This window comes from Silene latifolia, chromosome 10 (assembly GCF_048544455.1).
Source record: "Silene latifolia isolate original U9 population chromosome 10, ASM4854445v1, whole genome shotgun sequence".
In the NCBI taxonomy this organism is placed as follows: Eukaryota; Viridiplantae; Streptophyta; class Magnoliopsida; order Caryophyllales; family Caryophyllaceae; genus Silene; species Silene latifolia.
Window position 1 is genome coordinate 21985276 of NC_133535.1, and position 12768 is coordinate 21998043.

A 12768-nucleotide genomic window follows, 5' to 3' on the forward strand; every position below is an offset into this window, starting at 1 on the left:
GCGATGTTCATTGAGGTATAATGGCGAAAAATTAGATTAAAATATAAATCTTTTACGCCTGTTCAATGACGGACACAAGATCTTCAACCACGAGGTACAAGCATTTGTTTTATGGTGATTCTAACATTATACACTTCTTTACACAAGGCCACCTCTTTTACCGAGAATGTCTTGGTCTATTGATTAAGCCAATACAATGTATTAGGTCTCAACCCACACAGGTCCGAATCCCCTTCCAGTATTATAATAATCTTCCAGCATTGAAAACCTGAAGTGCTTCATTGAAATTTGGAAACTCTGGACAGTATAGGATAGCACTGAACTTTTGAGTTTACAGGGTGAAATTTTGGCATTAAATTACACTTGACATGAGAGCACTAAACCTTCCTACATGTTACAGCTTGCAACAACATGATGTTATACAACCATTGGACATCCGATCTATTTCGTGATTTTGTCGCATAGGATCACTAAACTCTAGCCATCTTCTTCACTACAAGACACTGTGACATCCCTGATTTCTCCGGTATAAAAACTAAATCAAGTGTCAGGAAACCTGGAGCCTGCTTTGTAGATGTACACAGTCAATACTATGGACACTGTCAACTCTGCTGCCATCACCAGAAGGAGGATTATCGGGATTATGTACATCGTCGACACTATGGACACTCTCAACTCCGCTCCCATTATCTGAAGGATTATCAGAATTTAGTACACCGTCAATACTATAGACACTGTCACCTCTGCTGTCATTATCGGATGGACTATCGGGATGTGAATCTGGTGGATCTTTAGATGAAGTGACTAGGGAAAGACGGCATAGTGGACAAGTAGTATGAGTAGCAAGCCAGAGGTCGATGCAGTTTAGGTGAAACGTATGATAACATCCGGGTATTTGTTGGAGTTTGTCTTCTGCTTGGTAATCTCCCAGGCACACTGAACATCTGCAGAGAAAAAAAACTACTGTTAAGTTCAGCAAGTCTTTAATATGTGAAACTGGCTACTGAGGATATTGGCATAAGGAAAATGAAATTAGGAAACTAATTAGTAATCGCCCCAAAATCATTTCGGAACTAAACTTGGTTGCTGTTTCGGCTGAATAAGCAACTTAGCATGTAGCAAGCCCAAACTGCTAGTACATCATGTCTCTAACTATGCTACCCGGACTCGGTATGGGTTGTGAGAGGCGGGTACATATCCAAGTGTTGAACCTGTCACACCTCAATTCTTGACATGTGGACTCTGCCCGGAAAGGAGGACACTAGTACAGGGAAGGTTAATGTACTGTGAAAAATTAGATTTCTTAAAGTATTATAAAGAGATATACGAGACATAAGACTTCGATTGTTGAAAATCATAATATATGCTTCATATAAGTGTTCTTCTTCCCTACCTTGCCTCCCTAGTGTCTCCACTAGGATTAGTGTCGAATATGCAAGTGTTCGTTACAGTTAAGACATAAATACTCTATCAGACATGGGTGCGGGCCAAGACTAAAGGGTCTGAGTAACATAGACTTCCACCTTCCAGACACTAATAATGGACCGAGAAAAACATAACATGATGTTCAAGACTACAAAGGTGTAACTACCGTACACTAAAGTAATGCATCGAGTCCAACGCCCCACATCAACAAGTTAACCAAATCAAATGATTTCACATTCAAGTATGATCCATGTGTAGACAACTCCCACGACAATAAGGATGCACACAATTTTAAATTTAATGGATATCAGCTGAATATTTCCTCAGTTTTACAAAAGGTCACTGTATATATCCTACAAGTTCAATAGGAACCGCTAGCATCACTTAGCACAGGCTGCAACATGGGTGCAGAATCTTCGACTTACGAGAATGACAATAAAGTGAACAGTTGGGCATAACCCATGAATCCATGTTTGGCAATTCATACAGAATCCAACGTACATGACTGCCCTCCAACATTTCTAAGATTTAATTATTGTAAAAGAAATTGCCTATAGAGTAAATGCTGAAAGAGGCTTATGAGGTTAAGACAGCCTCTGAACATGTAAAAGGTTACCAGTCACTCTCTGTCAGCCTACAATGTGTATATTTTGCCAAGTAATATTTATGGATTGTACTTGAAGTCTAGAAGGGTGGCGCCTAGACTGTATCATAGCTTGTCAACATTCTAAAACAAAAGTAAAAGCAACGGTAAACCATGGCTTCAAGGTTTTAGCAGGAAAAGAGGAGAGGATTGAATGACAAAAGAAAAGTGAAGGATGGTACATATACTAGGAGTCTAGGACAAGCAGTTTGAGCAGCCCAAATCCAACTCCATGTTGCTTCTGGTACAACATTAGGCTAGGACTGTAACTGCACAACTGTCCACAATTTGACAATTCTAGTCACCACTGTTCCTGTAATCACGCCATAACACTATCACAGTTTCACAAACTTATGTCTCCAGCGAACGTAACAACTAGAATGTATTTCTCAAATTTAAACCTTTACCACAAAATGGCAACCATGATCATGAAAACAAAGAAGAAAACGGCGACATTGGATCTACACGCAGTAAGATACAATAAAAAACATTCTATTTTCATGCACAATATAATTTGGTTAGCCATGTAAGTTACCAAAATTCAAGCAAGTATAAAGTACAACCATCACCATTTTGGATCTTGCCTTTTGGCTACGTCTAAACTGGGAGCATTTTCAAATCCCTCATCTAACAAACAAAGCACAAATCCAGTTCTCTAAAGAATCATGTCGTCATGTTGACACTTGACAACAATACCCCGATAATCAGAGTACGTGGGAGTTACCATGCACAAGGCATGTATCATCTCTAATCACTAATAATTAGTTATCAAACTAGTGCATCACTTTCCACTTAATAAAAGCGACAAATATATATGATCAAGTTAGTAGCATGGTCCAGGGAAGTCCACTGACATGCTCTACCAACTGTAAATCTGTATGCTAGGAGCACCATCGAGCCACTAAATTAAGGAGTGTCAGAAGGTGAACATGTACTGATGTACACAAGTGACATAACATTAATTTTGTTTAGCTCACGCTGCCAGAACTTTGCAAAACAGACATCCACCATTTCAAAAACAATTTCACAATTCATCAATTAAATTAAAGAATGAAAACAACAACTAATTGGGGTCAGGTAAGATAAAAGGCTATGGGGTAATCACAATTGTAATGTAACAGATCCTACAAGTATAAACCAGGTGGGAGTTCAAAGGATCGAGAAATAGAATTTTGAAATCCCTCCTGTTATAACAGAAGCAAGAAAGAACAAATAAAGAACAATAAAAGACAAACGCACAGATTTACGTGGTTCACTAACGGTGTGTTAGCTACGTCCACAGGGCAGAAGGGAGAGAGTTTTATTGATATGTGAGGAGTTTTCATTCTGATTCGACGGTATGATAAGCATAACTGCTAGGTAGAGGATTAGAGAGTTTATATAATACTCTCTAAACCTAATACAGAATGACCTAATAAAGGCCCAAGACAGACCTAGCCCAATAACAGATACGGATACCGGTCAGCGAGACCCCCGCATAGTTATACGAAGCGGCGGTTAACAGAATCAAGGCACAAACCCAACACCTCCAAACCATGTATAATGTCCCATTTGACTAAAGGTCATATTTAAAATTTGGGGGTAAGATGTCATTATTACGGTATTACCCCTCAATTTAAAGAATTGACATTTAGAGATATCACTTTCCCCTTGAACTGACTATGAAATGAAAGGACTATGTTACTTGGCTACGGGGAAATATGTTGTTGACTACTTGTATAAAGTGGCTGATTATTTCCGGATATACTCCGTATCACACTATATAACTGGGAAAGATGGGAGCAGACTGCACAAAATTGACCCGGCTTGACTGATCTCACCTGAAGACCCGATCTGAATGATTAGACCCGCAACCGAACAGAGGACCAAGGGAAATCAGCAATTTGAGTCAGCCCGACCCCATCCAATCCAGCATTAATTTTCTATTGCCGCATTGTGACCATATCCTTAAATAACTTGATAATGAGGCATCCGAAAATGACCCAAACTGGATATGAACCAACCGGAATTCTTGCAAACCCGAAATAATCCGACACGCACCTGACCCGATTTACCCACTTGACAAGTCTAGATGGGAGTAACTTACATCACTAGATGTGATAGCAATCGTCACCTTCAAGCTATGTAATCAAAATATCTTGAGTAGACATAATCAACTAGTACATTCGTCAGCATTCTAACTGTGATTGACCCCAACCAAACCCAATTAACTAACATAAGCAACCATTACTAAAAAAAACAAATAAAAACTTGGTAACAACTTACTGAGTATCCTTAACAGTGAAACTCTCCTTGTAGATAATAACAGGCAACAATTCTCTAAACTCTTTCTTCAATCCCACTTCATTTACCTTAATAACAACAACAAACACTCAAACCTTCAATAAATCACAAAATTAATAATCTACTTCAATAATTCAAGTAAATGATCAGTAAGCATTACCAAATCATCAGCAGCAGCGGCGGAGGCGGAAGCGGAATCGATACGAGATTGGCGCATGCGGAGAGATGACCAATCAACACTATGACGACGAAGATAAAAGAAATAAAACAAGAATAAAATAATCAAAGTAAATACAATTGGTCCAGAAAATATTATTGATTCATAGTATCTTTCTTCCATCATATTGCTGCTGCTGCTGTTGTTGTTCTTCGTTACACTTACATTGTGAGTGTTAATTACTGGCGACATAATCGAGTGTTCATACGCATTAGACTTTCCCCCAATTTTGGGGATTTTTGAGTTAATTTAGGGTTTAGTTCGATTATATTACACTGGTTTATATGCACTCATTTATATTCGATTATTCGATTTTTTTTTTTTTTTTTTTTTTTTTTTAAATGGAGGAAAGTGTAGTGTAGTGGAATTGTGTGTAAGATTTTGTGGGTATTGACGGTGGAAAGATTCACCGCTTCAGTTTTGTTTATTCTTGACAGTGGCATTAGTGGGTCTTTCGTAGGACGGATATATCTGTTTATGAATAACATCTAACTTGTATGAATGGAAATATTGGACAAATCTTTTTCTATTTCACTATATTTTGTTTTTGTCTTATGTGGATATACGATTTCGAGTGTTGGGCCATGAAACAATGTCACATTCAAAAGATGAGTATGGCGGAGATACGTATGTTGAGGTGGATGTGTCGACATACAAGGAAAGATCGATTAAGGAATGCGGTGATTAGGGAAAAGGTAAAAGTGGCGCCAATAGAGGACAAGATGATGGAAAACCGACTAAGATGGTTTGACCATGTGAGAAGGAGACCTATGGACGCACCAGTAACGAGGCTTGAGACTTGGAGAACAGAAAAGGTCCCTAGAGGTAGAGGAAGACCGAGACAGATAGGATTGAGAGTGATAGAGTACGATATGAGATTTTTGGGGCTTGAGAAGAGTATGGTGACGGAGAAGGCACAATGGAGGGAAATGATACATGTGGATTCTTAGTATTTGATGTGTTTTTTTGACATAGTTAGTGTTTTTATTTAATTTAAAAATTTAATTATTTGTTTTTCTCTCCTTTATTACACTTTTTTACCAACCACTTTCTTATATATTTTACTTAGTTTACTTTTAAGGCATTCCAGATCCTTAATTCTATTTCGTTTTTCAAAAGCGTTTTAATCTTTGTAGATACCTCATTTTTGCACCTCCCGCAAATCACCCGGTGATGATTGGGCCGCATGTTTGGTACACGGAACGATTTATGACAATTCGTAAGTTAATCGTCAAGTGATAGCTCCAATACTTGTGTCTACCCCTTGGTCGTCATCTACGCACCGTTACGGTCGTTTTGACAGTAATTAGAATTCATTTGGAGTCCGGGTAAAAAACCGTCTTCATTTTCTAATAAACCATTTAAAATGCCGAGTCGAAATGTTCTAAAATATTCCGGATATTTCTATTCCATAATTTTAATCTTTTCATCTTTTGGCAAAATATATCTCGAAATCTTATTTTAAACAATAAGGAAGTTGAGATCTACCGCAATTCCATAACAGAAACGCGGAAAATCTTTCTTCCGCAGGAGGAAACCTCTGGGGAAAGGACGCAGCACCTGTTGCGCCTCTTCCAAGGGTCGCAGTGGTTGCTCGCCTCTTCCCCAACTCTTTTCTGCGTATTTTAAGATCTTTTCGAGATTTGTTTCCAAAGTTTTACCGTAACCCTAATTCCTCCGTGTGATTAGTATAAATAGGGACCTTCGTTCCTCATATTTCTCACGCGAGTGTCCGCCCTTCTCTTCTTCCTTTGCATTCTAAGACCGCGCTCTATGCTTATTGATGTCTACGTGCTTGATCAATCGACCACGTAAGCTCAGATCCTTCTGAGTACCAGTCTCGTTGCATGACCGGCCAATTTGACCAACTCCACTCATTAATCAAATCAATTTAATTTAAATCCTCTTACGAGGGCACTTTCATCATACATTCGAGTCGAGCAATCACTAATCGTTAACTTAGTTAATCTCCTTTCGTCAAACATGTAAGTCTGAGGGTGTAAATCTCATATTTTGTTATTGTATTTTATTATTGTATCAAATGAATGTAAGGTTTACGTCGAAAACATGTTTAAAACCGATTTATAAAACCCTTTATCAAACCTATTTTCACGGATTAACAAAAGACAGACGTCGAGAAGAAACGCAGCAACCGCTGCACCCCTTCGAAGAGCCGCAGCATCTGCTGCGCCTCTTCCTGAGGCTGCCGCAATTTCTGCCTTTCTTCTTCTTCCTTTGTTCTTTGTTGATTCGTCTCTTTTGTTTCGTCTTTTCTTATTTCTTCATGTTCCATTCGCATAATGATCATAGTACATAGTTCACAATAATTCATCGTCTTTAAATCCGACTTAAATCCCAAATAATCAATATTTGCGGGTTTTTCGTCATTAAAATCAAAACCCGGATTTTAGAGATTCGATTTGTTCATATCAAGTCTCTGGAATTCGCCTTTTGTACATGTTTTCATCTGTTTATCACCACCTTTCTTAATAATTTAACATAAATAAGCCTAATTAATCTGTATTAATTTGTATTGATGACTTGTTATTAATCACAATCAGTTTTAGTCCGTTTTAATTCCTTCTTTATTGCTTTTACGACTAATTCACATGTAAATAACCTGTTAAATCACTTCTACTTGAGTCGAGCATCAATAATCGATCATTAAATCACCAACGAACATTAACAATATGCAGTTTCGGCTTCACAGCCAGAACTCACTTCAGGAACAGACGCAGTGACCACTGCGCCTCTTCACACTGATGCGCCTGTTCTGGGGTGAGTTCTGTCTCTGAACTTCCGTTCTTGCTTTGACCTAGTTTGTTACTTTATGTATTAATCGACTATTAATCGTAATATCACCCCTAATCTGTCCGTTTTCTAACCCTAATTATTTTCTTTTTTCTTTTTCTTAAATTATCCGTTTTAAATGTATTTTCGACGTAAATCATTGAACCATTGTAATTATTGTAATTTTAATTATCGCATTTTATTTATTGTACCTTTATTATCGTCTGTTTGCTTTCACATGTAATCAACCTTAAATCCTACTTCAACCTAATGTATGCTAAATTACGTGTTCATCGACTTAGTTAATTCTCACATGCTAGGATTAATTTATTGTTTGTTGCATTGCATGCATATAATCGACAACATATCGAGTATAGATAATTTCCCTGATCATTAGTAGAGGCCGCTATCGAGGCGGGCGGGATTAGGTGTTCGATCAAAATAGCTTTCTAATACGTACCCTTACCCCTTACTCCAGATCTCTGTGAACATCCGTGTTCATTGGCATCCACGAGAGTCATTCTAGACATGGAATGCTAAGGGTAACGAGTTCTTAGTGTCTATGTCATTACTTTGTGTCTTGACATGACGCGAGGTATTCGAACAGTTTCCAATTTTCCACAATAAATTGGTGGCGACTCCACAAATGCAAATGCTTGTTTCCCAAGCGCCCCCCGTGTCCACAGTTTGGCTACTCCGCTGGGGAGTAATACACTTACGTGTTACCAATGGTGAAACTTGAACAAGGTTAGAGAATAGTTTATATGAGACAGTTGTCGGTTTTCATTAATCGATCTTCTTAGATTGTTTTATTCGGCTTTCCTAGGCCCAACCCAACCTATTCGACCAATCGTCCCGTCTGGACGGTTCAAATTCTTATCTGGGCTAAAGATAGATATCGATTGACGTCAACCATACCGTGATGCTTACTCATGTTTGTATCAAGGGCTTTCACTGCTCGAGGAAATGGACTAGGAACCAACCTTACTCATGTTTGGCACGGACCTCTTCACAGACCCGGGTTTGATTGCTCGGTATGGCAACCCACCCTTTTATGCCAAAACCCTTTAAATGCACTCAACATACCGTTATAATGCCTGTTTTAATGCTTGTATCATATGTGATCACCATTTTCTAAACATAACCATGATGAATTTTGTAAAATCAAAAACCTTTTTCAAGATGTAAATATTTTCGAAAAAATGACCCAAATTAGCGCAAAATGAGTCAAAAACTCTGTCCAAATATCGAGTCAAAATTCGGGCCTTAAAACCCATTTCTAAAACCTCACTTCGAGTCAACACTCCTACAACTACACTACAATTGATTAGGACAAACATTTCAAAACTTTGTCATTTCAAACATCACTTGACACAAGTGGCACACTCCCACTTCACAATTCGAGTTTTTTCTTTGAGTAAGTGTGCTAGAGTGGTCGATCGTGTTTTGATTCGTCGTCGATCTCTTATCCAGTTTCCAAGATGCCTGGAACTAGTACCACAAGTCAGAGTTGACAACCCCAAAATAATGGTAATGATTAAATCCTAGTTGCGCTCGCTTGTCTCCAAACAAGCCAAGACCAAGTTTATGCATGATAATCTTCCACCCTATGTTGCACAACCAAAAATCAACCCTCCAGTAAGTCTTACTCAAGCTGAGAAGCGACTCCAATATTTGGAGGAACAACTAATGTAACTCAAAGGAGATGATATCTATAGGGAAAACAATCGCAAGTATGAGGTCGTGAGTGCCAAATTACCAACCAACTTCAACATGACTGATATCCCAAAGTTCAAGGGACATGAAAATCCTTTGAACCACATTCGTGCTTACAAAGACTACATGTCTATCAAAGGCATCAAATCTGAGATGTTCTTAAGTATCTTTCCTTCATCTCTCGACACCATTCCTAAGCAATGGTTCTATTCTCTAGAGCACAAGAAGATTGCCACCTGGGATGACGCCGCAATCGAGTTCGCTAAGCAATACGCGAATAATGCTGAAATCCAAGTCAATATGCGCACTCTAGAGGTTCTTACCCAAAATGAGAAAGAAGGCTTCACCGACTTCCTAAGTAGGTGGAGGAAGACTAGCACACAATTTGTCGAGCGTCCGGATGAAGCTACACTTGTGGAAAAGTTCGTGGATAACTTAAGACCCATTTATGCAAATCACTTGAGGTATCAAAACATTAAGACCTTCAAGGACTTAACTGTGCTAGGGACAAGAATTGAAGATGACATCCGTAAAGGACTCTTGTCCAAAACGGTGGGTCGTGGATATCAAGGCTCAACAAGTCGTTCTTATGGCTCTAATAGCAAGACTGATGAGGTTAACCTTCTCGAATCATCAAAGAAGAATAACCCCCAAAGGAAGTTCACAAACATTGGCGACACATACTCCAATGCTTTGAAGAGGTTGATGAAACAAGGTAAGCTCCAATCCATAGGGCCTACACCTGATCCAGAAAAGAAGTCCAAGTTTTGGGACGAAAATTCATACTGCGAATATTATAGAGGTAAGGGACACGATACAGAGAAGTATTACAAGCTAAAACATGTCCTTCAAGATATGATCGAAGACGGTAGCCTACCCATACCTCCTGGAGGTAAGCCTAACAATACTCAGAATCCTCTTGGAGTTCTGATGATTACAAATGAAGAATCTACCTTAGATTGTTCACACCTCATTTCTCTAATCGAAGATGAGATCCATGCATTAGAAGACGAGAGGAATTATTCCACCATTTCTCCTACCATAGCCGACTTTGTTGCATGGTCAAAGATGTAGTAGCATCCCTCCGTAAATTAAATATCATGCCTAAGGAGAGCACGCCACTAAATCTTTCCCGAAATTCTACAATGCAAGAAGTGGTAACAGTGGTTGATAACCTAATCGATCAAATAATCCACTTAGAAGCTGAAATCATCAGGTTGAGAGAGCTTGCTATTGTCAACGGAGTATGGGCCGATGACGATGAAGATGAATACCTCACTGAGCACTACCTAGTCAAGATTAGTAAGGACATATTCAAAAATAGTGAAGACCAAGATATACCACCTTACTCATTCAGGGCGTCCATATCAAAATGTTTCTCAAAATGGTCCTATAGCCAATGGCCCAATTACTAACACCAACATCGTCACACCAAATGATGGCGAAGATACATCTACCGACCACTTGCTAAAGCAACTACAGAAGACAAAGGCTGATTTTTCAGTCTGGCAACTAGTTGCAAGTTCATTCCCTCATCGCCAAACTTTGCTGCAAGCCTTGGCTAAGTTAAACGTGGCACATAACTCTACACCTGATGACGTAGTCAACTTGGTCTTCCAAGATTCAACTAAGCTAAGTAACCCAGTTACTTTCTCAGATGAGGATTTGCCACCTTTCGGCGCTAGTCACAACCTGGCTCTGTACATTACTGTCATTTACCTATAAAAGAACGTGCCAATGACTTTGGTGGATGATGGCTCTGCAGTCAATGTCATACCATTAAAAATAGCATATTAGTTGGGCATGAAAGAGTCGGATTGGACTCCTACTAACCAAGGTGTTCGTGCATACGATGGTACATGACTTAAAGTAGTAGGACTAGTCAACCTCACCATAGCCACATGGCCGATTGAACGAAAGGTCAACTTTCAAATAATGGATATCGAAGCATCATTCAACATACTTCTGGGAAGGCCTGGATTCACGCTTCCGAAGCAGTAACATCCACCCTCAACCAGAAAATCAAGATCCCACTAGATGGCAAAGTAGTGACGATCACTTCGTCACCTATCAAGGCAGTGATAGAAAAGATGCCAAGCAACCAAATAGTTACAGATCCAGTATACGAGCTTGGGGGCTTCCATAACATAAACCTTGTAGGAAGTGAACTGGAACCTCTATACTTCGATCCATATTCCAATTTAGTGGTCAACCACATACTCAAGTCTCAGGGATACTTCCCGGGAATGCCACTGAATCCAACCCAGAGAAATAACTTTGCACCTTACAAAGAAGGAAACTCTCAAAGGATACCACTAGGATTGGGGTACAAACCCACGAAGAAAGAGGCTCTAGAAATGCTCACACAGTTTCAAAATCGTAAGAACGTGGAATCCAAATGCGACCCTACCTCCCTACCCTAAATGGATACTTCGTTAGATAAGGAGTCAGGAATACTTTCATGGGTTTCCCGAACCTTGACACTATAAAGGAAGGCAACTAGCTGGAATCGAGATCTTTCACGATTGATACTTCATTCCTTCGGAAACGGTTCCTACCGTCAAGACTCGCCAAGCACCTTGTTTAGACGAACAGGCTGTTAGCCTTCTGTTTGGAGAAGACTGATTTTTTAGAGCTGCGCAGGACGAGATCATTACCATGATACTTCAGGATGACCATTTCAACCCTGCAGCGTTAATCACCGAAACCACTTCAAATCAACAAAAAAGATGGAGAAAGTCGATCAAATGGACAAACAACCAAGGAAGACTCTTCAAACTCACCACTGGAGAAGGAGATATGTTCAAAGGAGAATCTGAAGATAACTAATTCGAGTCAGAGTCGGAATCAGAGTCGGAGTCTAGAGAAGTCCCTAGAGAGTCTCCTCCTGTCGTCACTCCCAGTCCCCTTGTTTCTCCTAGCATAACATCAAGTAGTAACAGTAGCTTGAGAAATGTCCCACAGCTGTCCCCTTACCGCCACTGACTACTGAACAAATGGCTTCTTTGTTTCAACTCTTTTCAAAATTTAATATGAATAAATCAGATTCTGCTTACTCTTTGTGTTATTCTGAATGCAATTCTGTTTACGAGGATAATGGGGATGATCCAGACCCAGACTCAATCGAACTACCTCCCTACATAGCTAAAGAAATATTACAAGAAGGGGATGGGGCACCAGTTATAGAGAATACTGAACCCATCAACGTAGGAACCGAACTAGAATCCCAAGAACTTAGGATAAGGACAAACTTCTTCCCAACCGAAAGGGCCAGTTTCATAGACCTCCTACACGAGTTCAAAGACGTTTTTGCTTGGTCTTACAAAGACATGCCGGGGATCGACAGGGATATTGCAGAACACAGAATTCCAATCAAACTAGGTTTCAAACTTGTAAAGCAGAAGCTTCGTCGGATGAGGAGAGAATGGGCTCTTAAAATCAAAGAAGAAGTCGATAAACAATTCAAAGCCGGGTTCATCAAAGTTTCCAAGTATTCAGACTGGGTGGCCAACATAGTACCCGTACCACCAGTGCTCATGCCTCCTCAACGAGATCAACCTCTTGGTTTATATCTCACAGTGACCGAATCAGCCATGGCGGCTATGCTAGCACAAACCGTCGGAAAAGAAGAAAGAGCTATCTACTACCTTAGTAAGAAGTTCTTGGAGTATGAATGCAAGTACACACCTCTCGA

At 39.6% G+C, this 12768-nt stretch overlaps 1 protein-coding gene across 1 annotated transcript; it reads right to left on the reverse strand.

Annotated features, from left to right (window-relative positions):
* Positions 1–336: 336 nt before the first annotated feature.
* Positions 337–4931, reverse strand: LOC141605351 (uncharacterized). The gene is made up of 3 exons (XM_074424071.1): positions 4512–4931; positions 4334–4419; positions 337–944 (listed from the first exon to the last, which is right to left on the reverse strand). The coding sequence occupies exons 1-3, from the start codon at positions 4758–4760 to the stop codon at positions 548–550; spliced, it is 732 nt and encodes a 243-aa protein (XP_074280172.1). The 5' UTR covers positions 4761–4931; the 3' UTR covers positions 337–547.
* Between the last annotated feature and the right edge of the window lie 7837 nt (positions 4932–12768).

Coding starts and splice junctions, on each gene's coding strand:
- LOC141605351 (XM_074424071.1), bottom strand. CDS start 4,760: ATGTCGCCAGTAATTAACACTCACAATGTAAGTGTAACGAAGAACAAC. Junction 4,420..4,511: donor CCGCTGCTGCTGATGATTTG/GTAATGCTTACT, acceptor GTTGTTATTAAG/GTAAATGAAGTGGGATTGAA. Junction 945..4,333: donor TTCACTGTTAAGGATACTCA/GTAAGTTGTTAC, acceptor TTTTCTCTGCAG/ATGTTCAGTGTGCCTGGGAG.